Source organism: Dromaius novaehollandiae, chromosome 3 (assembly GCF_036370855.1).
Source record: "Dromaius novaehollandiae isolate bDroNov1 chromosome 3, bDroNov1.hap1, whole genome shotgun sequence".
NCBI lineage: Eukaryota > Metazoa > Chordata > Aves > Casuariiformes > Dromaiidae > Dromaius > Dromaius novaehollandiae.
The window spans coordinates 83,651,544-83,674,589 of record NC_088100.1 but is presented as its reverse complement, the minus strand read 5'-3'; the positions used below and the strand labels follow the sequence as shown (position 1 = coordinate 83,674,589).

General features: G+C 40.9%; 2 protein-coding genes and 1 long non-coding RNA gene across 7 annotated transcripts; 2 read left to right on the top strand and 1 right to left on the bottom strand.

Moving 5' to 3' along the window:
• Positions 1-1,051: 1,051 nt before the first annotated feature.
• On the top strand, positions 1,052-12,191 carry LOC112993569 (sulfotransferase 6B1-like). 5 transcript variants are annotated; one of them, XM_026117329.2, is made up of 8 exons: positions 1,052-1,207; positions 5,246-5,489; positions 7,061-7,200; positions 7,858-7,947; positions 8,595-8,721; positions 9,659-9,753; positions 10,276-10,432; positions 11,365-12,191. In XM_026117329.2, the coding sequence occupies exons 2-8, from the start codon at positions 5,273-5,275 to the stop codon at positions 11,493-11,495; spliced, it is 957 nt and encodes a 318-aa protein (XP_025973114.2). In that variant the 5' UTR covers positions 1,052-1,207; positions 5,246-5,272; the 3' UTR covers positions 11,496-12,191. The 5 variants fall into 5 exon arrangements, with proteins under 5 accessions (XP_025973114.2, XP_025973115.2, XP_064365378.1 ...); XM_026117330.2 differs by having other exon boundaries at positions 1,065-1,207; positions 5,413-5,489; XM_064509308.1 differs by having other exon boundaries at positions 1,069-1,404.
• LOC135327901 (uncharacterized) lies at positions 5,299-6,869 on the bottom strand. Its single transcript, XR_010388473.1, has 2 exons — positions 6,782-6,869; positions 5,299-5,526 (listed from the first exon to the last, which is right to left on the bottom strand). It is a non-coding gene; the product is annotated as an uncharacterized LOC135327901 (long non-coding RNA).
• Positions 12,192-17,147: 4,956 nt separating the features above from the next.
• On the top strand, positions 17,148-22,247 carry LOC112993505 (sulfotransferase 6B1-like). The gene is given in 7 exon segments (XM_064509310.1): positions 17,148-17,420; positions 18,702-18,847; positions 19,303-19,390; positions 20,088-20,216; positions 20,543-20,676; positions 20,987-21,137; positions 21,921-22,247. Coding segments are annotated over 7 exon segments (981 nt in total). The 5' UTR covers positions 17,148-17,218; the 3' UTR covers positions 22,052-22,247.
• The last annotated feature ends 799 nt before the right edge of the window (positions 22,248-23,046 follow it).

The following is a 23,046-nucleotide window of genomic DNA, read 5'->3' as shown; positions in this document are numbered from 1 at the left end:
TATTACAATATTTGATTAAAACTAAATATCTTTTACAAGTTAAGTGAAAGAAGCAGTAAAAATATGATCTTTAGACATGAAATTAAATTATCTTCTCTCTGTGAAAACACATGTTTTTGACTATGGTTATGACCCCAGCTGGACATTTGCAGCTCCTCTAGGAATATATCCACTCATGTCTCATGTGCCCTACTGAACAAGTTACATTTGCTTTGATAATCCTGATTTGTGCATTTCAGTTCATATATCTAAAACTAGAATGATAATTATTTTTTGCAAAGAATGTGACATGAGTAATTTTTTCCTTTTCTTAGGCATCTGAATAACCTGTTTCAAGATATCTACTTAATCAGCTTTGTTTAACATCTAGTAGATTTGTGTTTTAGATATGGCCACATATGCTTTGTGTGTATGACATAATTACTTCTATATTAAAGATTCCAGAGCTTTGACTATTTCAGGGGCATAAAGCATAATGGGATTAATGCTGGGTTTGCAGGCAACAGGAGATTTACTGGTTTAGTAAAACTCAGAAGGTCCTCCAAAACATCAGTGAATGTTTTGTAAGGCTTTGACATTCTTTTTGTCTCCTGCTGCTCCCCCTTCCTCCTTTACTTTTAGTATCAAATTCTGTGGATACCCAATGGAGCAACAGGTTACTTTTTGACTGGCATTGTGAATCGGGTCACTGGCCTGACTCCTCCTTTTGCACATTTATTTAATAGCAAAGTTCCAGAAGAAGATCTCCTATTTTTTTCTTTTTTTAATTAATGTCACCAATACTGATGGAAAACAGATCAGGTCTATGGGATAAGAACAAAACAAAACAAACCACTCCCCCCAAGGAAATGCATCTCTTTTGGTGATGGTTTGAGGAGTTTGTTAACATACAGCTTAAATGTGCAGATTAGTATGAGAAGGTGATTGCTCCAGAATTCTGTGACAAGAAATGCTCTGTCTCTGCTGGCACAGCTGTCCTCAGTACCCATTAGAGAATTAATAACAGAGAGAGGGCAGTTAACCTTTGTATCTGTACTTTGGCCACTAGCCAATGCATTGAGATGTTGAAAGCTGGTGAAAATTGCTTGTTTCCTACCTTGTTCCAGCAAAGGGATTAAGAAAATGGAAACTCTCCAGAGACAGCAGAGCTGAGGCTGAAAAGGAGCTGTGAGAGTGGAGTTTAGAAGAGACAAATGGAAAACTTTGGGTAGGAGAAAGGCAGAGCTGGATATACTTTTGTATTTTTGTGTATTGACTGTTGTCTAACCTGACGCTGTGACAAGCCTCGGTCTGGGAAGGTGAGCTTCACTGAGAAGACTCTATGGTTTGGGAGAAAAATCAAAAAAGAGGATCCTGGATAATTCTGCAAAGGATTATATCCCAGATCAGACAGTATTTTAGAGGGTAAATAAAATGAGCCTGGATCACGTACAGAGGGTTAATTCTTTTTCATCTCTATTTCAGTATTTCCTTCAGTTTCAAGAAAATAACAATAGTGTCTTATAGTCTGGTAAATAATCTGTTTTGTGGCTGTTTGCTCACTACTGTCATGTACTCTTGAGGAGTCATACTGTAGCCCTTCTGGGTCCACCCAATTAATGTTCTGGGAGCATATATGTGTAAGGTATTGATAAGATCAAGAATTCAGCAACAAGGCTCACATGGACATACTACTGATCCATGGACCCCAGATTTTAACAGAGAGTGTATTGGATATGTGGAATATGGATATGTAGACCGAGATTAATTCTACACTCTCTTAAAATTGGAAGGTATAACAATCTTTTGAACCATCAGAACTGGTAAATATCAAGATAGGGAGAGCTATGAAAATTTCTTAAGCTAATTTTTATCTAATTCTGAATCTGGTATGTAGATTGCTATAGCATTAACATAAGAGTACATGTATATAGCACAATAATAGTAAAAAGATTATGCAGCCACCAAATAAGATGTTCATACCCAAATAAAGATATCCTTAGAATATCTTTATCCCCTGTTATTTTGCTTAAGCTTTTGAGTTGGGTCTTTCTTTACATAATTACTGCAGTTTTAGGGAACTGAGGTGTATAGAGTTGAGCATGGTTCTTGTGATGGGAGTTTACCAAGCCCTTCATTTACAGACCTTCAAGGTAAAGCAACTAATACACTCAGGGCTCACTTGTCTGGAGTGTTTGCATCTAGAAGTGTAATTGGGTGAGGTTGGCTGATTTTTAACAAGAAATATTAGCTTTTTTCACCAAATGAATGAACAGTGATTTATTCTTCATGTTGTCTCAATGATCAGTTTATCTAAGGCAAGTAGCGTTCTGCGATATAGAAAAAGAACAAGGAAGGTGAAAAGTCAGCTTTATTGAAATCAACAGAAGAAAACACCTTTTTGAAGGACCAGGACTTCATTCAGAGTAACAGAAGAGAGAAGTAAATATGGTTATAGCCCTTCCTTTGCTGTAATCCCACTCCCAGTAAATCCCATCCCCTCAGCTGAAGAATCACATCCTATCACCCCCGTCTCTGTCTGGAGGCTTTGACTCCCTTCTGATCAAGCACAGGCTAAATTATTCAGGGGGAAGAATTGCCACATTTGGCATTTTCATGACAGAGCCGATTCCACTTTAAGCTCTACTTCTCATGGACTCAGTTGTAGGAGCCCAGGAAATGTCCCCCCAAGGCTGATGGATGATTGGAAGGATATTAGGATAGCTTCATGAATGGATCAAGGTCCAAATCTTAAATCTGATTGGGTCGTTTTGGAAGACTGATCTACGGAAGCCTTTTCCAGAGTCTGACTGAGATGAATGCAGTACATAGCAATAATTACAGAGACATACTTTTTCCCATTTAACATCTGAGTGTAAAACGTCTTGAGGGTATGTTTGGGGGCTGCTTTGGTGTTTAACAGAAAATGGATCCACATAAGGTGAACAGCTCACTAGGCAATTGTCATCTGGCAGTGTGCTGCAGCTATCACAGGAAAGGTCACCAGCCTCTTTCTGCAAAGCTCCACAATCAGGAGAGTTCAGGTCTGACACTTTATGGGAAGTCAGGAACCTTTAGAGGCGTTGTGGTCACTTGAATAGCAAACACCGTTAATCTGGAGATTCCCAAATCCTTTAATCTATTTTTAATCTCCATGTTTTTAAAGCTGCTTCTCAGAAACTTTAAACCAGCTGATGTTTTCCTGCAGTCTCCTCTTTCAGTATTTGGCAGGATCGAAGGTTCTTTCTTATGTAACCTGTACAGTGCAAGATACAGTCCTCCCATCTCTCAGCTAAGGTATCATAACAGATGGCTATGTCAAAGGCTTACATTACTAAATCTTGATCCTGCTATTTTTGCCAAGAAATTTAACTCTCCTCAAAATCTCTTCTCATGACTTAGGTCTTCTAATTGGTTTTTCTCTGCTAATACTGTTTTCTTGGCTCCTAAAGATGAAACATACCTCCAAGGAATAATTGGCCTGACTGCCTTTTCTGGCAAAAATACACTGCAAATCCTCTGAATTTTCTCTCTCAAAATTTCTCCAGACTATTCTGCCAGGAGTGGAGTGTGGGAGTGAAACGAGCTGTTTCTATCATGGCAACCCTTGTCCATGTTGTTGCCTGAGATAGATCAACCATTTATATATGTCTTTTTCCTTTTGTTCTTGATTAGGGAATGCCCACTCTCCCTATCCTTCTGTTGCCAGCAGGTAAAAATCTCTCAATTAAACAGATTTTTTTAGCTTTAGTCCATGACAGTTTCATATCAAGAGAAGATAAAAGTAAAAAAATTGAGGCTTTCATGTTTTGCTGGTGTGGCTGCTTTCACAAAGAATCGGCAAATGTGGATACACGAGAATATTTCATGATACAGCAACTTCTAGCAGAAATACTTTGCATTACCCAAAATGTTGTACAAATTCTTCCAACACTTTAAACAGCAAATTAGTCCTTTAGTTTCTTTCCACTGCAGCCAGTTCAGCTCCTACTAATGCCAGTCAAGCAATTGTAGATGGTGCCAACTGGCTGCACTTTTGTGCTAACCCATCTTGTTCTACAAATGGATGAGGGAGGAGTCATATGATGCCCACTTGGTTCAGACACCCCATGTATATAGGAAGTCTTTATATACTGACAAAGCTTTACAGAAAAAAAGAGATAAAAAGAAAAGCATAAGATTTCTATGGACTCATGAAAATTGATGTCAAAATGCAGCATATGTAGAGCTCGTTCAGCCTGCCAGCACTGCAGTGTGCCTCAGTGCCCAGATGTGAATTCCTAGGGGTGTGCAAATGGCAAAAGCATGCAGGTGCTCAGCTGCTAGCCCTCCTGCTTAGAGCACCTAAAATGGCAAAATGGAGATAAGAAAGAATGAAATTTAGATGCTTCTCATGAATTTCAGAGGGGAATTTTTTTTTCCATTCCTCTCTTCTTTATAACCCATTCTCATGTGAGACACATACCATTAAATCTGGGACTAATTGTAGTTTTTCTTGTGAGATCAGTGGAGTCAGAGGTTCATCACCTGACATACATTATAGGTGCTGATCATGATAACTGAGGCTGTTATCAAATCAGCAATGATTAATCAGTTGTTAAACAATGACTGAGAGCATTAAGGAAAGAATGTATTTAAATTCATCATTCTTAGGTAAACTCCAGAAGGCTGAAACTCAGTATTGCAGTCAATTAGAGAATAGCAATGGCAAAGAGTGTATTTGTCCTTGTGCCTTCCCTGCCACCAGCTGAAGGGAGCAGCTGGCCACTATCACAGGGCAGTCCACAGCTTACTAACACAGTGAACACTTTCTCTCCCAACCTCAACACTGCTGATCCCCAGTTTAGTGAGAATGATGAGTTATATAATAAAAAATCCCAGTAGAGTGAATATTGAAAAGAACATAACTACCATGAGGAATTTGATTTTGCAATTTAAATCCTAGCCTATATTGTGTGTCCTTCTTGTATTTTGAAATATTATGTTCACAAGCTCTGTGCTGTAATTATTTGCAGATTTTTGACATATGATACTTTGAAGTTAGGTGAGAGTTGTAACCTAAGATGCAATTACATTTTCTTGTTTTTCTTGTTGAGTTACTTTCAACTTCTGTTGATTTCAAAAGGTTCAAGTGACTTAAGGTCTTTGTCCGGAGTTATGTATTTCTTTACGGTTTCAGAAAGAGTAGTAAACTGTTGTTCACAGAATGCAAAAAAAAGGGAGGGGGCTATTAAAAGGTAATCTGTGGTTCTCTTTCTCTGTGTAGCATTTCATACTGTGAAAGAACCTGTGCATGAGAGACAGGAGAATGGAAAAACCGAGGAAGAAATTTATTGATCTGGTAGATAAGGCAATGGTTGCTGCTAACACAATGGACCGTGAGGAACTGCTTTTTTCTTACAAGGGGATTCTCTACCCTGTTACTGTTTGCAGTCCTGAAGTATTCAGAGCCATGGAGTCCTTTGAAGCCAGAACTGATGATGTCATTTTGGCAGGATACCCTAAATCTGGTGAATACAGTTTGCTTTCTTCATAAGAAAAAAAGTTCTGTAATGAGAAAGAAGTATGTTGTATTTAGAATTTTCAGAAAATTTTGTAAAACTATTTTTTTTTCTCAAAAAGGCATAATGAAATATGAACACATCATATAGGGAATTTTTCAAATGAATGAGAAAATGACATCTGATTGCTAATGCATGTAATATTTTTTAAATTTTATATTTATGAATAAAAATTGGAGAGAATCAAGATATAATTCTCATACCAGAAATAACTAGATCTCCTGACATTGCAGGTCCTGCTCTTGCAGTTATATTTGTAAAGCTCCTAGCTTTACATTTCTACATAGAACTGATCTTTTGGTGCCTTCATGTGCAATGCTGCATATTCCTTAGGTTTTTTCACACGGATGTCAAGAACATCTTAAATCCATAACTATGAAAAAATTGTTTTTATAACAGTCTGAAAGGGTTACACTGATCTTTGACTATGAGGAGATCAAGAGATCTTTGCTGGGGTTGCTAGTTTACACTACATCTTTGCTGCTTTTACCTGAAACTTTTTTTTAAATCTGAAACTGCTTTTACCACTAAACTGGTCTCTGTCAGAGCTACAGGTTTGGATTAGATGAGTCACATATCTTTTTTTAGTGTAGCTATTTCTCTCCTTGTGCAGTAGGATTCATAGTGTCTTATGGTAAATAGTAACATTTAAAAAAATTGAAAAGTGTTTGCCGCTTTATCATGTTCTCTTTTCTAAGATGTGCTATGCACCAAAATGTGGCCATTAATACTGTAATAACAAAGATGTAGAAACTCCAGGTCCAGAAGTCAGGAAATGGTAAACAAAAGGTAGGAGTTCTCTACAGGCCCTCTTCTATGCTATGAATAAAATATAATTTATATACATAGGAAATGTCACTGTAGAAACCTAATTTTTAAATACAACCCTACATATTAGTAAAGAAAATGATCATACAGCACAATTTTTGAATCTAGTTTTTGCTCATTTTTTAAACTGTAAGAGGAGAAGATGCATATGTGTGTGTATATATACACACACACACATATATATATACACATATACATAGGAGTGATAACGTCAGTTGTTCAGGGTTCACTCAGCTTTATGTGGTTTTATGACTGTGGGGCAGTATATTGAAGTTTTGTAACTCATATTTCCTCCCAAAATAATCCTATATAGCATGTGAGAAACCATATATAATATACTAGGTTTTGACGTACAGGTTTACCACCCCAATCCCCCCTTGTATTTGTCAAAAAAAAATTTGGTACATTGATACCTTAGTGATTCTTCTCCTTTTTTTAGTTAATTTATGATGCACAAGTTTTTCCAGCTGCTACTTAGCCATTTGAGTTGGAGAAATGTACCCTTGTGAAGGAAGAAGGTAGTTTCAGTACTCCTGAGGGGAATTGTTCAGATAGTCAGCTGTGATTGTATCATATGAAAAGGAATTGGGCAACTCACCTGGTAGTACTCATTAGCTCTTGGATCTCCTGGCAAATCCATTTCTGCCTATTCTAAAGGTTTTACGAACAATTCTGGTTTTTTCCCCTTTCAGGTACAAACTGGGTAGGTCAGATCTTAACTGATCTGGTAGCAACATTTGAGAAGAAAAATCAAGATGAAGAAAACAGTGTGAATGAGGAAGAACTAGAAGAATTCCCCTACCTTGAAATTGGAGATACTGAGAAATATGAGGTGGGCACAGAATGCTTATTAAAGTTGTTAAAATTTGGTGTTTCAAATACTTAATACATGGTATGTGAAATATTCCACTCTTTGTTCAGATCTCTGACCATTTCTCTGTAGGCTGCATCTGCCCAGGATGAATCTGATGTCTTGCAAATGCTGAAGAATAAATACACACTATAGAGGGTTTCAGAGAAAGCAGGGACTACTGAAATTCATTGTAGCATGTTTTACATTTAAGAAGTTTCATAAAAAGTCAAGTAACATAGGAATAGCTTTTGTCTCTTCCATTACTTCCTCTTCCTCATCCTTTCTTTCATTAGGATCCTTTAGCTTTCACCTCCTCCTAGTTAGTGTCTGCTTCCTTTCTTTAGATTTGATCTTTCATGTAGCAGAACACACAAAATTCATTTATCTCTGAAAAGAATTAGCAATGGATAATCTTCTTTCCAGATGTTCATTCTCCAGGGCTTTTGCAGATTAGAGCTACTCAGACTAGTCCTCTAAGATCCCAGGATAATACCCAGAGAGCATAAGTACTTCTATTAGCCAAAACCCACTGATAAATTTAACAAAGTAATATTTTACCATAGTAGATTTTATCATGGAAGAGAATACTTCTATTAATTGAACTATCCACTTTCCTTCTTCCAATTCTTTACAAAGCGAATGAACAAACTACCTTCTCGAAGAGTTATATTTACTCATCTCCTTCCTGACAATTTCCCCAGGTCAGTCTTCAAAAATAAAGCCAAGGTGAGTGCTGATTTTAAAGTCTTGTAAGCATACATCCTAATAGATTTTTTCAAAGCCAATTTAGTACTTTATTACTAATTTTCAAAATCACTACTACACTTAATAAGTGCTTAGCTGGGCCATTTCTAAGTGTGTGCTAAATAACTGCCATTCATCTTACCAAATATCAGTGAATCCTGACAACAGAAAGTGGTGTGTTCGTCTCCACAAGGGATATGTGAGGGAAAACTTCAATTTTGAAATGTATTTTTACATGGTTTTCTACAGAAAGCTTTTTAAGGTGTTGTCAGAAGTGAGGGTTTCAGCGTGTTAAGTTTTAGAGAGAATTTGTATTTGTGTCATTTTTTCCCCCCATCTACCTAAATAATGAATGGTGCTTGTATCAAACAAACCAGGCTTAGATTCTGCATAATTAATTTGTTAACATGGAAAGGATAATTTAAAAATTATAGGTAATAATCTTCACAAGGCAATGAAGCAAAATGAAATACTTCACCTTCTGGATTTAGAATAAAATTGGTACTTTTGCAAGTAATATATGAGGCACAATACATTTCCCAAACTGCTGTTATAAAGTAGATTGTTATTATCTTTATATAGTGGTTTGTTATGTCTTGCTCTAGAAATAACATATTTTAATTTTCTAGATATTACTGCTGATTCGCAATCCGAAAGATGTAGCTACATCTTTTTACCATTTTTCCAATGGCTTATCTCCTCTTCCCTCCTATGAGACCTGGGATGATTTCTTCATAGCTTTCATGACTGGGAAAAGTACAGTATATTCTTCTATCTGTGTCAATTATTCAGTGTTTTGACTTTGTTTGGGCCAAGTCTAGTGTATTACAAAAGACAGTCACCCTCCCACCCCAGTTTTAGATTGTGTACGTTCTCCAGTTTGGTATATGCCATGGCCAGCAGAAGGAGGGTTAAGCAGGGTCTCAGGGTTAGGGAACTCTGCAAGGTGTTTTGAGTCTGATAGCTCTTTGGTGGACTCACAGCTGAGAATCCACTGACAAACTGACAAGTTTCACCGTGTGGACTCAGAAATGGTAGCATGTGCCCGAGGCACGTGCGCATGAAGGTGGCAGCTGCTAGGCTGGGCTTCTGTAGGCTTTTCCCTGGCTCCCTGTCCTTCCCACTGTGGGTCCTGGCCTCCCAGCCACATGCTCCTGCCCTGATGCTATTCCCCCCGTTGTTCCAGTATGACTGTCTGTGGGGCTGGACGATGAGCCAGCTCAGGGAGCAGATCTGGCTTTAAAACAGTCCTGCAAAACATGTGAGAAAGGGAGTGGGCTGCACAGCAGTTCTGTCTGCACAGCTAGGGGTCACACGAAACTGGAAACACACAGCTAGGGTGTGAGCTGCTTAAAAAAACCCCACACCTGAGAGGAGGTTCTGTGGCGGTGCTCACAGAAGTGCTGAGCCTTCCCTGCTGACTTCCCATGAAGGCAGGTCCTTCAGAGCAGTACTGAGTTGGTAAGGAGACCTATGCTGGTGGCATTGGCTTTAGGGGCAATGATAACAATCTGAACAGTCTGGAGCACAACCCCATAACTCCCACAGAAGGGGGTAAAGTCTTTGGCATAGATGTGATTAATAATGCCCATGCCTGAGGGAGTAACCTGAGCAGTAAAAATTGGTTTATATTATAAGAAGGTTGTCTAATCTTCATTTATTCTTTGTTTCAAGATTATTTTCTTTTATTTAGTGCCCTGGGGATCCTACTTTAATTACATTTCTGAATGGAACAAGCATGTTAATGATGAAAACATTATGACCATAACTTATGAAGAACTGAAAGAGGTGAGGTTAACAATATTTAACAAACATTTTTTTACTTCAAAGAGCATTTGTTCCTAAACTGATTAACCATTATATTCAAATAGTGTGTTCATACTGTATGATACAATATGAGATAGATTTTTGGGTTTGGGGAGGGCAGAATGAAATTCAAATTTAAAAGACATTTTTATTTTATACATGAAAATAGTTCTTGTTTTCTTGTAAGTTGTGGTTTAGGCCAAAATCATTGTAAATCTAAATCCCATATAATTCTTTTTTGGAGCTTTTATATACGCAACACTGCTGATCTGTCTCAGCTGTAAATCATATACACTTGTTTGTGATCTATAGGAAGACAGATTCTATCTCTTCTGTAACAGCTGTAGAAACGAGAAACACTAAGTACTGCTTCAGTCCTACTGAACCCCACAAATAGTTTATATATGTAGCCAGCAGAGAGATGTAGAGAAGTGAAAATACCTTTAAAAGGAAACAATGCATTTTGTTTGAATGACATGTGATGTGTTACTTTTCTCTTTTCAGAATCGGGCCCTGGGAGTGAAAAATATAGCTGCTTTCTTTGGGATTTCCCTGACTGAAGAAGAGCTTCAGAGTGTTGTAGAGAGGAGCAGTTTCCAGTCTATGAAGGAGAACTCACTGAAGACCCATGGGGCGCTGGGCAATGTTCTCTTTCGTAAAGGTAGGGGGCCCCAAGAGGTGGAAACATCAGTCTCTGAAGAGCTTGGCTCACCCATCATCAGCATCTTTTTTGCAGACATGATGGTAGCTACACATTAGCATCAATCACGTTGTCACGGTTATGCTTGACAAGACTAGTCAAGGAGAATGCAAATTTTAGAGGGCCACAGATGAATGTCAGGAAGGAGAGAAATGCCGACTGAAAGAATAGTCTTGTGTTCGAAATTTCTCCTTCTCTGGTCCAAGACCGTTGCATCATCTTCTTCTGTTAGGTGCTTACTTGAGCATGACTAACTCTTTAAAAGCAGGCAAACTGGGCCAAACTCAGCCTGAATGGTATGATCACAGTTTTTAGGAGCATGTAGGGTCTCCTAAAAGGGCTGCTGCTAACCCCTGTTCACTCTAACCTGCAAGAAAGCCAAAGGAAAACAAAAGGGAACTACTTTCGCAGTCTAGTGTAGAGGACACTCAGTCATGGCAGCCCGGGCAGGCCTAGGTGCCAGAGTCTATCTACTTCTGCATTTTGCATTAAAAGAGTTGCTGGATAAAAACACAAGCTGCCAAGTGAACAGAAACCCAGCTCTGCCTCCTTCCAGGTGACAAGTCTAAATCAATTGCTCATGATCTTTCACCTTGTCAGTCAGAACTGACTCTGGAGTGAAAAGTCACCGGAAATAGTCCTTTGAGTCGCTTTTTTGGATACAGGCACCTGAAAAAGAGTTTAAGTAGTTTGATCCCTTTCCTTTATAGCAGTTTCACACAATTGTAACTCCACTGACTTCACAAAGTTATATTGGTGCAAAAATGACTGAAGTTTTATCTTGAAAAATGGAGCAACTCCACTTAATGTACAATAGAACAAAAATAACAGATCTAACTAACAAAAAAGAATGCAAATTCTTGTTTTTCAAGAGTTTCTTTGCTTCTCTGAAGGTGGTGTAAGTGACTGGAAGAATCTTTTCAATGAAGATCAGAACCAGGAAATGGACAAAGCATTTGAAGAACACATAGCAGGAACTAAACTGGGTACAAAGTTAAAGTATGAAGTATACTGCAAAACCTGAAGCATGAAATATACTGCAAAATCTGATGTGGTTAGCACAAGAGTTTTCCACTATGCTCTCTGATCATCTGAATGATATAAACTAGAAAACTAGCACAATAATAACAACAGGCTTTTGGTTTAAATGTGATATCTTTGGCTTGCTTTGGTTACATCCATTTGCTGAATAAGATCGTAATGAATCATATTCAAATAAACTTAATAGCCCTGTTGCAGTAGCTATCACCTGGAAGGAAATATACATTTTCTTTCCAGCCAAACTTAATCTTTCTAGACTACACAAATTATGTAGTATGTGGAGGTCTTTATGCAAAAATGTTTCAGATCAGGCAATACCTTTGCAAAAAAGATCAATAGCAAAAATATGGATCTGACACAACCTTAATTAATGAAGATGTCAGTCTTCCCCATGACTTCATCATAAATAGGATCAAAGCTAGATGGAGGGAGGATCATTTTTAAGGATTTAAATTTTTCTGAATGAAGATGTTCAAGCTGGATTTCAGATTACAGACTGATGTTAAGAGGCAAGATACACTTAGATGCATTGTTTTTACACCTAAGCACAAATAATTATATCTTTGTATCAGAAAAATTCCCAAATGTTCTCTTTTTAATATTATATAAATTGGCACTTGCTCCACTGAAGACAATGACTTTTTACCTGTACAAAGGTTAATAAAAAGCAAAATCATGACCTTCGTGTCTTTTCCTTGGGTTTGAAGAGATTTCTGTATATATCTATATGCCTGCATGCCTTTTCTAAGGCTGCTTTTATGTTTTCCATGATAAGCCATAAAATGGAAAGATAAGATGTAATAAATACAGACCTGAACATGATATTCCCCACTATTCTGGCCAGTGGAGCAGTCTTACCACAAAACTACAGATAGCATTCTCTCTGTTCATTCCTGAATTAACAAAAGTGCCCTCAGTTAAGCTTTAATTTTAATTAATGTTTAAACACTGAATTAGGTTAATTTTCAAACTGAAAATTCCCTGAAATGGAAGATGCCAAAATTCTCTGCAACTGCCTGTATTGAAATTTGGAATGTTATGGGTGACAGTGTGAGATATTAATGTATTAAACTATTTTGTCCTGATACTGACATTTGGCACTGTGGACACACTATTTCAGACCTGCCCAGGGATCAGCTGTGCTTCAGGCAGCTGTTATAGAAAAACAGAAGAAGATCCTTTTAGTATATTTGAAGTTAAAAAAAAATATATATATATCCATCACCTAGCAGATAATAAGTAAAAATAAGAGATACCAAAGGAAAGGATAAAGTAAGTATTCAATGTCTTTTTGCTTCATTCTTCTAAAGGTGGTAAATTCTGCCCAGATGTGTAGGAATGCAGAGTTCCACAAAGGAATAGGAATGCAGATATAATAATAATTAAAATATTTAGAAAAATTAGATGGATTCAAATCAATAGAATTTAATTGAATTTGCTATAGAATATGTAAAAAACCTGGCTCAAGCTGTCTCTGAGCCACTAGAAATTATTTAGAAAACTCAGAAAGGGGGAGGTTTTACATAATATTTACATAATTAAATACATTATATATACACAATTAAAAATGAGAGGAAGAAAAATCAAAACAGACCAGTCACCTTAACTTGATACCTGGAAAGTTACTAGCAGAAATTATCAGGCAATCAACCTTGAAACATTTTGAGGACAGTAAGGTAGTAAGTGTAAACCTTGTCAAACCCTTTTGTGTTCCTCCTTGAGAAGATAACTTCTTCAATAAAGCATAGGCAGAAGATGTGATAGATCCCAGCAACAGAGAGGTTCTGAAGTTGTGGCCAGAGAGACATAGTCTAGATCAACAGATTCAGAAGAATAGAGTGAGTTTGAGGTCCCTTCCAACCTCAGGCACTCTGTGATTCTATGACATGTGGAGATGGCAACTTACCAGTGGGGTTATGAAACAAACAGAAATTAAATTAAAGCACTGAAAGTAGAGTTGTGTTCCTAGAAATTCATACAACTGTGACCAGGGTGACCAGCAGGAAAATTTGGTATCCACTTATTTACACAGCTCTTATGAAACTGGTTGCAATAGTGCACTCATGGTCCAACTGCATGTACTGGATCATTGCAGAACTGGGAGGAAAATCCAATAAATATTCTTTAGTGGCGGGTCCTGGTCATATTCAGCATTTTCTTAATGTCCTGGTAGACAGAATAACATCTACATAGTGTATGATACATGACTGATATTTAGGTTGGGGAATCAGAACAGAGGGCTGTAAATACAGGGGAAAATGGGCATATAATTCAAAATAACACAACAAATGGAAAAGAAGGTTGGAAGTCATGAAGTTCAGTAAAGGTAAGTGTAAAATGCTCCATTTAGGAAAGAGAAACCAAAGGCACAAGTACAAACCAGTCAAGCAGCAGTGTGCAGAAAAAGATCTGAGGAATCACACTCAGCAAGGGTTAACATGGTGAGGGCACTGAAAAGGAAAAAAACAAAGGTCAAATTCTATCTTGATCTAGAGTAATAAAGGGATCACATGTAAGACACAGGCAGTAATTATTGCAGTTTACGGTTGCAGGTCATCCTAAACTGGACCATAGTGCCTAGGGAGGCTGTAGAAAAGTTAAAGCAAGCAGAGATGTTAGGCAGGAATCTGCAGAGATAACATAAGCATACTTGATACTTCAGCAGTACAGGGGGAGGACAAGAAAATCAGTTTAAGTCCCTTCCCAGTCTAAATTTTGAGGCATTTTGGAAAGCAGTAGATTAGCTTTCCATGTTCTTACTGATCCCCTACTCAAGAAAACCATGAACATTGTTTGTGTAAATTTTTCTTGAATTAATCAGATCGTTGCCACTAGACACTTCAGTTCAAGAAGCAGGCAAGACTCTGTCAAGTCTGCCTTCATTTTGTGATTTTTTTCCCCCAGTTAGATCCACCATGAGTATTAGAGTTACATTCTTCATTCTCACTGGTTGAATCCCACTGTGATTTCATGGCAGCTTTTGGGTTTTTAGACACAGGTCCTGCAAGAGAGCCTTCACTTGCAGTGAGGCTTTCCAGGCCCCCCAGGCTTTGAACAGAAGGTATCTGACTCAGTCAGCATCCTTCTTAAGTCCCCAGTGTGAATATAAGTTATTCTGAGTGAAACTCTCCTCTGAGGATTTTTTGTGTTATCAGTTATCTATAAATTAAATGTGTCAGAAGAAGGTGTTAAAATGTGTGTTGTGATGGTTCCAGGGAACTTTTCAGAGGTAAATGGTAATGTAATGGGCAATTTAGTGGACCATGAAATATGAGAAATATCAGATGGTAGGGCCCTTGCCTCTAGAAAAGCGCTTTTTAAAACCGGATCTCATTCATTCCTCTTGCTCACGACAGTGAACAACCTTATGATATATCACCCACATCCTCAACAGCTGACATCATTTTGAAGGGCTAGTAAGAGGGCTCATAACAGGAACAGCTGGTCAGCAGAAGACCCCAGAGGCTGAGGGTTGGTTTATGGCAAGAAAAATATGCTGGATAACACCAGAGGATTTAGTACCACAAAAACTGTACAAAATGATTCTTTTTGTAAGGGCAGGCTGATAAAGTAATGGTGGCAGTATGCAAGCAGGACTCTCTTACAGAAATGCCAGTTGTAAGGAGCACATTTATGTTAGTCAAGAAGGGAGGTGGTTGATCTTCAAGAACTGTTACAGGTATCCCTGTGTTAGCTCCTAAATTCTGACCCTTGCAGTACTTTTGGATGAGAGATTTTGTCAGCAGTGGTGACTGAATCTTCCTGGCTTTGGGAACAACTGCTGTGAAGACTGGGTGCTACAGTGCTGACAGGGGAAATGCAAGCTCTCCGGTAATTCGTCAGATAATAATACTGCCTCGTAGCAACTCAGTTCCAAGCTATTGAACCAGCTAGATTAAAACTAGTTTGGGTATGCCTAACTTCATGTGAACTGTACACATGTCCTTGCAAATTTGATGGAAAAAGAGCCAACAAGCTGTTCCTGCAGTCTAGCCTCTCCAGTGTTATCCCAGGACCATGGGTTCAATCACCTTCAGCCCTTATGCTCTCCCCTTGAAGGACAGAGCTATTCAGAGCAGTAAATCTCAGGTGCTGCTTCTCCATCAGAGGCACTCTATGGGCCCATGCATTCAGTGGGGTAAGGGAGTAGGAAAGAGAGAAGGAAAGGGCCACCTGTCCAAGAAAAGAAAAATAGAATACTCTTCTCCCATCTAATCTTTTCTTTTTACCTATGATTCCTGAAATGGTACCTTTCCACTGAATAGGAGACTTACACTGTATTCCTATTCACTTGCTTTAAAGATGAAGAAACTGCCTCCAGAAGAATTATATTATACTAATGGATCTCCCACTTTATCTCCTGCCCCTGTCCTTTTTCCAAAGCAAGGCTAAGACGAGTCTTCTCTTTGTGTTATACTGTACCTACTCCTGCTAACAGCATTTCCACTCCAAGGCAGATTTTCATGCAGATGAATTGAACAACTCAGTGTTTTCCCTGGGGACCATGTGAGTTGTGCCACAGCTGCACAGCCTCCCTGCTGGGTCACCCGCTTAGCCCGAGCATCGGGCTCCTGGGCAGACAACACTGGGAATGGGCCTCCCAGCACCCTCCAGGCACTGGTTGGTTAATTAAGCTTGGGTATGTGGTTACTAAGTGCCTAACATCCCTTTATGAAGGAAAAGGTAAGGATGTGATGCACAGCAGTGCAGACCTCTCCTTACATTTGGTGTGGTGAATGAGGCCCATATTGTATTTAAAGGTGAAAAAGAGTGAAAGAGTGAGAGCCCCCCTTCACAGGGTAATTCAGCCTTCCTGTATTGCAAGTCTCTCTCTCTATATATGTTGGGATACAATGAATTAACCCGTTGCGATGCCTGTTTACCCATCTTAGTACTCATTATCTTCTGAAAAGGCATCAACCGGGGTACTAATAACCCTCTCAAGAACAATTTAGCCCAAAGATTAAACCACAGGCAGGTGCAGAGAGGAACAGAACTCAAATCATATGGATGGACTTTGCTTCAAGTTAATGGAGAATCTGAGTCTTAAAGCTTAACATGAAAGTAACCTTCCTATAGGATTTGGAGAAGTATAATGTCCCAAATATAACTACTTAATCATGAAAGGTAAGCCTTAAATGGTACTTGTGCTTAGCTCTGGAGAGGCCTTCTGAGGTGATGATGTTGAAATGATTGAGTCAAGTAAAATTTTGACTGCAGGAAAGATTCAGCACCTGGAAGAAAGCTGCAACCTTGGAAATGAATCCACTAGTGGAGTCAATAGTAAAAAAAGGTTGAGATCACTGTTCTAGTTGTCTAGTTTGCACTGCATTGCACTGCATAGCTCATTAGTGAAAAACATTTTAGGCAATATACTTTATAGCTCTTTCTTGAGTTTCATTCAACATTCTGAATGCCAGCAGTAATGTCACAGTTGTCGTCACAATAGCAGTGCTTTGTAGAAAAGAGACTACTGTTGCTGCCATCAGCTACACTGGAAACTCCTTGTCTCTACCGCCAGTCTCCAGTACCATAATTTCAAAGTGAGTTAACAGAGCACAAATGGAGTTAATCAGTAACCTGTGTTTTCATTCCTGAGTGAATGCCCTTTACGATTTCATTATTTGCAGTACAAAGTCCTTCTGGATCGCAGAAAGACAGCCTTACTCTCAGTTTGTTTGCAAGGAGTTCCACAGGGATACAAAAATGACTAGAAGTAGAGAAAGAGTCATTGAAATAGTGGAAAAGGCTTTTTCAGAGAGTGAAAAAATGGCCCCAGAAGATCTGCAGTTTTCTTACAAAGGCATTTTGCTCCTTGCTACTCTTACCAGCCCAGAAACTTTGGAAGCTCTGAAGTCCTTTGAAGCCAGGAGCGATGATGTGATTCTCATAGGCTATCCTAAAACAGGTGAGTGCTGCTTGCTTGATAAAGAGTCAATACACAGTGCTGCAATCCAGAAGTGTGTGCCATCATTTAACACAGCAGTTATACCTGAAGAAAGCTTATAGTGATGTTAATCTGCTGAGGAGTTTATAGGATCAGAAAATTAGATTATAAAGCGCCTCTAGAGGTCATGTAATCCAACCTCCTGTTCAAAGCAGGGGTAACTTCAAAGTTATGTCTGGTTGCTCAAGGCTTTGTCCAGCACAGTTTCAAAACTTTGAGGGTACAGATCTCACTGGAAACCTATAGCAAAGTTTTCCCTCTGTAGTGCTTTGTTTCTTAACTTTTATGCGGTCAGACTTCCCTTTGCTACAGTCTGTAATATTTTCCATTTGTCATTTCCTGAGCAACTCTGAGAAGAGTTTGGCTCTGTCTTCTCAATGACCTCCCTGAAGGTAGTGGAAGACTCCAGTAAGATCTCCTTCGGCTTTTTTTTCTTTTTTTTTCTTTTTTCTCCAGCCTGAACAAGCCTAGCCTTTCCATATACTTCAGTTGCTCCAGCTCCCAGTGATTTCAGTGGCTCTCAGCTGGACTCTCTCCAGACGGCTGATATCTCTTGCACTGAACTGCTCAAATATTCCAGTGTTGGCCTCACCAGTGCTAGGTAAAGCAGGATAATTCCCTTGATTTTCTGACTATACTCTTACTAAAACAGGAAAGTATATGGTTAGCCTTCTTGCTGCAAGGGCAGAAGTATGATTGTTTCCATAGACTTCTTGCATTGCAGAACACAGGTGATTCCTGTGCATCTGGCTGGACGGAAGGTATGTCTAGCACCAGGACTCTTAGCTATTTCCTCTCCCCTTCAATATGGGCGTTTTGCATTCCTTCATGTTTGTTCCTAATCCCTTCAGAGAAATATGTATACAGGTCATTTGCAGAAAAAGAGGAGCTGTTGATCCTTATCATACTCACTTTGTGTGCAGTCTGCTGAGCTGTGCACAGCCAGAAATGGTGTGAAGATGTAAGGTACCACCTACACATCCCTGAAGATGTTAGATGTGAGTTGAGGTTGGCTTATGAAGCCCAGCACCTCATATGGAAGCTGTGCCAGGTTACAGAGCCCGAGAGAGCTGAGACTGGTGCAAAGGCTGTGAAGAGCTTGGCGGTCTGGTGGTTTGCTCAATGATGCCTTCTCCTGCCAATTACATAAACCTAGCTGGGGGCAAGGTGTGAGGTCAAACTCTGTTGACTGTAACAAGGCTGTAAACAGGAACAGGTCAGCATGTGTCTTTATCATTTCAGGTACAAACTGGCTCAACAAAATTGTGAGGGAATTGGAATCAGCAGATGCCAAATATACAGAAGAAGAAATGAAAGAGAGAATAAATATTGAAAAGGAGCTACAGATATTCCCACGTCTAGAATTTGGAAATCCTGGGAATGTTGAGGTTGGCAGAGACTGGATATTGTCAAATTTCCTATTAAAAGTAGAAATAGCTGAAAGACCATGAGTGATCTCAGAGATGATGCACAGGATCTACAGCCATAAAAAGTGCTAGAGTCAGCACAAGTAGTGTGTCCTGTTGCCCCTCGTGTCCCATCCCCAGGGCCTCAGAGCACAGACAATGCTGAAATGCCACAGGGGCCTGCAGACCTGGACCAAACAGGTTGAATGAGTAAGAACTCTCATGGGTGTCGTGTCCTCAGGCCCATCGCCTGTGAAGTGATGGTCTGTGGCAGAGGCTGGCAGAAGCCTACCCCTCCAATGTGTCCCTGTAGATTTTCCGAAGGATAGGATCCTTCTTCTCTGGTCTCACATTTCCCCATTACCCATGATTCCTGAAATGGCACACTTCCACTGAATAAGAGACTTCTGTCCTTTTTCTTTCCACTTGCTTTAAAGAGAATGAAGAAACTGCCTTCCAGAAGAATTATAATAACCCATCTCCCACCTCATCTCCTGCCAAGGTCCTTTTAGGAAAGCAAGGCTAAGGAGACTCTCTCCACATCACACTGCAAGAGCATTTCCACCCCAACTTAGCTTTCTACTGCCTGTGTGAAATGTGTTTCCTTTAGCTCCACCTGGGCTGTTCAATGCTCAGGGGCATTTCCAAAGGCGAAGGGGCAGCGTGCTGTGTGTGGAGGCCGTGAACACACGTCCTCTCTCAGCAGCCGTGGTGCTGGCTCAAGAGGGTACTGTCACTGTGCTTGCAGCTAGATGTCACTGCCCCCCTCAGATCTCCATGGAAAAGTGCTTCCAGATTTGTGTTGGGAAACTGAGCAGGGCCTTAGCCTGCCTCTTAAGAGTCAGGTACTGGTGTAAAGCCCACCACAGGCTGGGGCTAAGGCCCTCTTCAATAGGATCGGTGCAGCGAGAAGCATGGGTGCACCCTCAGCCTGCTCATGTGTCTCTTGATCAGTAGCACATGAGGTCATTTCTCTTGATTGGAGTGAGCTCAGAGGTGTGTCCCAAGGGCATTGCTGAAAAGTTTCTTGTGGGCAGCCTGATGCTCACATTAGAAGTAAGCAGCCTGCCAAGGCTCTCCTTTCTCGCTCAGGAGAATGAATTAGACCAGCATTGCTCACACCACACAATGTGAGTGGGTATTCATAGCTATGTGACTTATTGGGAACTTAGTGTTTTGCCCAGTCATCAAATCCCAATCAAATCATGTGTTTTCTTTTGCCAGATCCTTGTGCTGGTTCGGAACACGAAAGACACAGCTGTCTCCTACTACCACTTCAGCAATAATTTGCCCATGTTGCCCTCCTTCACCTCCTGGGATGAGTTCTTCACAGCTTTCCTGAATGGGAGATGTATGTTCCCTTCCTCCCTCAGACATTCTCCTCCACCTCAGGGTGGACCTGGCACCCTGGGCCTGGGAATTGCAGTCCAGAATCCCTTCCCAAGCATCTCCCAGGGCACTGTGCGGTTCAGTGCTACCTAACAGCCAGAGCTCAGGGCATCCCATGTAGATCTCAGCCAGAAGAACAGAGCTGTTGCTCTGCTCCTCATTTCATGATCCTGGTGCCCCTCTTAGAGAGATGTCTAGGCTAACTCTCCTGGTTGGGAAAGGGCCCTTTCTTTGGGGGGGTGGGGGGCCTTCACCCTGCATGGCTATGACTCTTGCTTTTGTCCACAGTGGGTTGTGGATCCTACTTTGACCATTTAGTGGAATGGAATAAGTATATCGACAACGAGAAGATCATGGTGATAAGCTACGAGGAACTGAAACAGATGGGGTGTCTTGCCCAGCTCTTTCTTCATGCACACCCTGTGCTGCCCCCCTGATACATATGGCTATGGGGAGGAAGAAAGCCTTGGGTCAAACATATGTGCCCCATGAGGAGAGCAAGCCTTTCTGAGCTGTTCTCTTACGCCTATGGGAGGTCCATGGGGTAGGAGAAGAGGAGCTTTGCCTCTCCTCAGAAGCAATCATTTCTGGTGCAGTTACAATTCCTGGGTGATGCTGTGGGAGGAAGCCCTCTTCTGTCAGGCTTTCCAGCAAGAGCTGGCTAGGTACCAGAGGCAAGGTGCTGAACCTTTTGGTTTCACCCCTGTGCTTCGTTACTTTGGCCAGAACCAGACAGTGGGAATGAAGAAGATTGCTGCCTTCTTTGAATTCTCCCTCAGTGAGGAAGATTTTGCCAAAATTGTGAAGAAGACCAGCTTCCAAGCCATGAAAGAGAATTCCAAGGAAACCCACAGTAAAATTGGGGATATGCTCTTCCGGAGGGGTAAGTGTCTGCAAGTGAAGAAACTGCCTTATAAGTCTTTCTAATTAGTCCCTGTCACTTAGCCATGAGCCCACTGGGCTGGTGGGGAAGCACAGGCACAGATGAGGTCTCTCCTGGTCATCTTGTACGATGAGCTTCTGCTGTTGGCAGGAGCTTAATGCTACTAGAGGGAAACATACAGAAGTGCTTCAGCTATCCCAGCTTAAAGTCCTCTGCTATTGCTTCCCTTGGCAAACTGTGTTGCTACTTTTCCCTGTGGCAGCCCTGGTCAGTCAGCAAGTGCAGTTGTGAAGATGGGGGCTAGCATTCAGCACCCACTGGCATAGGTTATGCAAACAGTTATGCACCACTGCTTGCACTGGATGGTTCCTCTTCATGGACAAGTGGTGGCATGGCCTTCTCCTGGGCAATTGGGTGGTGAGGCTGATCCTGGATCTGGAGAAGAAGAAGACCAGGTTAGTGTGATGTGCAGAGAAAGGCCCACCTGAGCCTTGCTGCCTTAGGAGAGGAGCTTCCAGGAGACCTTTGGAAAACAAAACCACAAAACCCCCTTGGAAAGCTCCCCTAAGGAGGAAAGGTGTGCAGCCAGCCAGCCAGCAGTGCTCTCTGCAACCTGGCTGCAGCCATTGTTTCTCTGTCCTTGCTGACTTGCCTTGCCCTGGCAATCAGGCCTCTTGGGGCATAAAGCAGCTCCTTTCCACATGATGGTGGTGAGTCTGCGGAGTTATTATCCTTTCTCAGTAGTGGCCACCTTCAATCCTTATTACTTCTTGCTGTATGCAGGGGTTGTTGGGAACTGGAGAGACTGTTTCTCTAAAGCTCAGAATGAAGAGATGGACCGAAAATTTCATGACTGCCTAAGGGCAACGAAGCTGGCAGCAAGGATGAAATATGACGTGTACTGCAAGACCTGAAAAGTAGATGAGCAGCCCAACAGCAAGTGGTTCTCCAAAGATGACCTGTCCTCAAGCTTCCTGCCTTTGGAGAAAGAGAGGGACCATGCAGAGATCTTCCCAGCACCACCAAGCAACTGGGGAGTAATTCCTAGGCATGTGCTTGGCACTGGAGCCTGGGCCTTGCTTGGTGCAACCTAATAAAATGTGTGTGAGCCTTCAACGAGTGCCTCATGTCTATTCCAGAAGGTAGATGTTGCATGGGTGTCATAGCACCCGCATGGTGGGGTGCCTCTGGCTTCTTCACAGCCAGAGACAGCAAGCAAGGCTCCTACTGTGCTCTGGGTGAGGCCCCTCAGAGGCCCCTCTCCTCCCTGATCTAATGAGTTCGATGTGGGTTTGTGGTGTGAGTCTCAGCCCCCAAACATCTGTATACGAGGAGGGTACATGCAAACAGGCTGCTGTTGGGGGCTGCGGGCAGGGAGACAGCCCAATGCCGTGAGGTTGTGGCCATGGGCAGAGGCCCTGGCACCACGCACTGGCCCCAGTGGTGATCCCATGTGCCACAGGCTGGTCCACCTTCTTGGCTCATGAACCCCACGAGCTCTCTCTGACCTACCTAGGCTCCCTCAGTTCCTGCTGAAATTCAGATATGGAGGTGTCCCAGGATTGCATTCCCATTAAGTTCACAGAGGTTGGCTCTGTGTTAGGATGTGATTAATAAAAGGACTGAAGATGTTAGATGTGGAGTTAGGAAGAAAGCAGGTGGCGCTAAGTGGCGCTTTCATAGGGATAGAGAGTTTCAATACTGGATGGACGTTCTATATTTGTGTTCCTAGTTTAGAAAATTAATTATTCTGAAGAAATGTTTGCAATGCACTTGTCTCTAAGCCAGATGTCCGGAAATTCAGGAAAAGTGCTGTTGTTCAGAACAGATGCATGGATTAAGCTTTGTTCTGGGAAGGACTTTTCTAACTGATATCATAAAGAGGTCTGTCCTAGTTGTAACTGATATT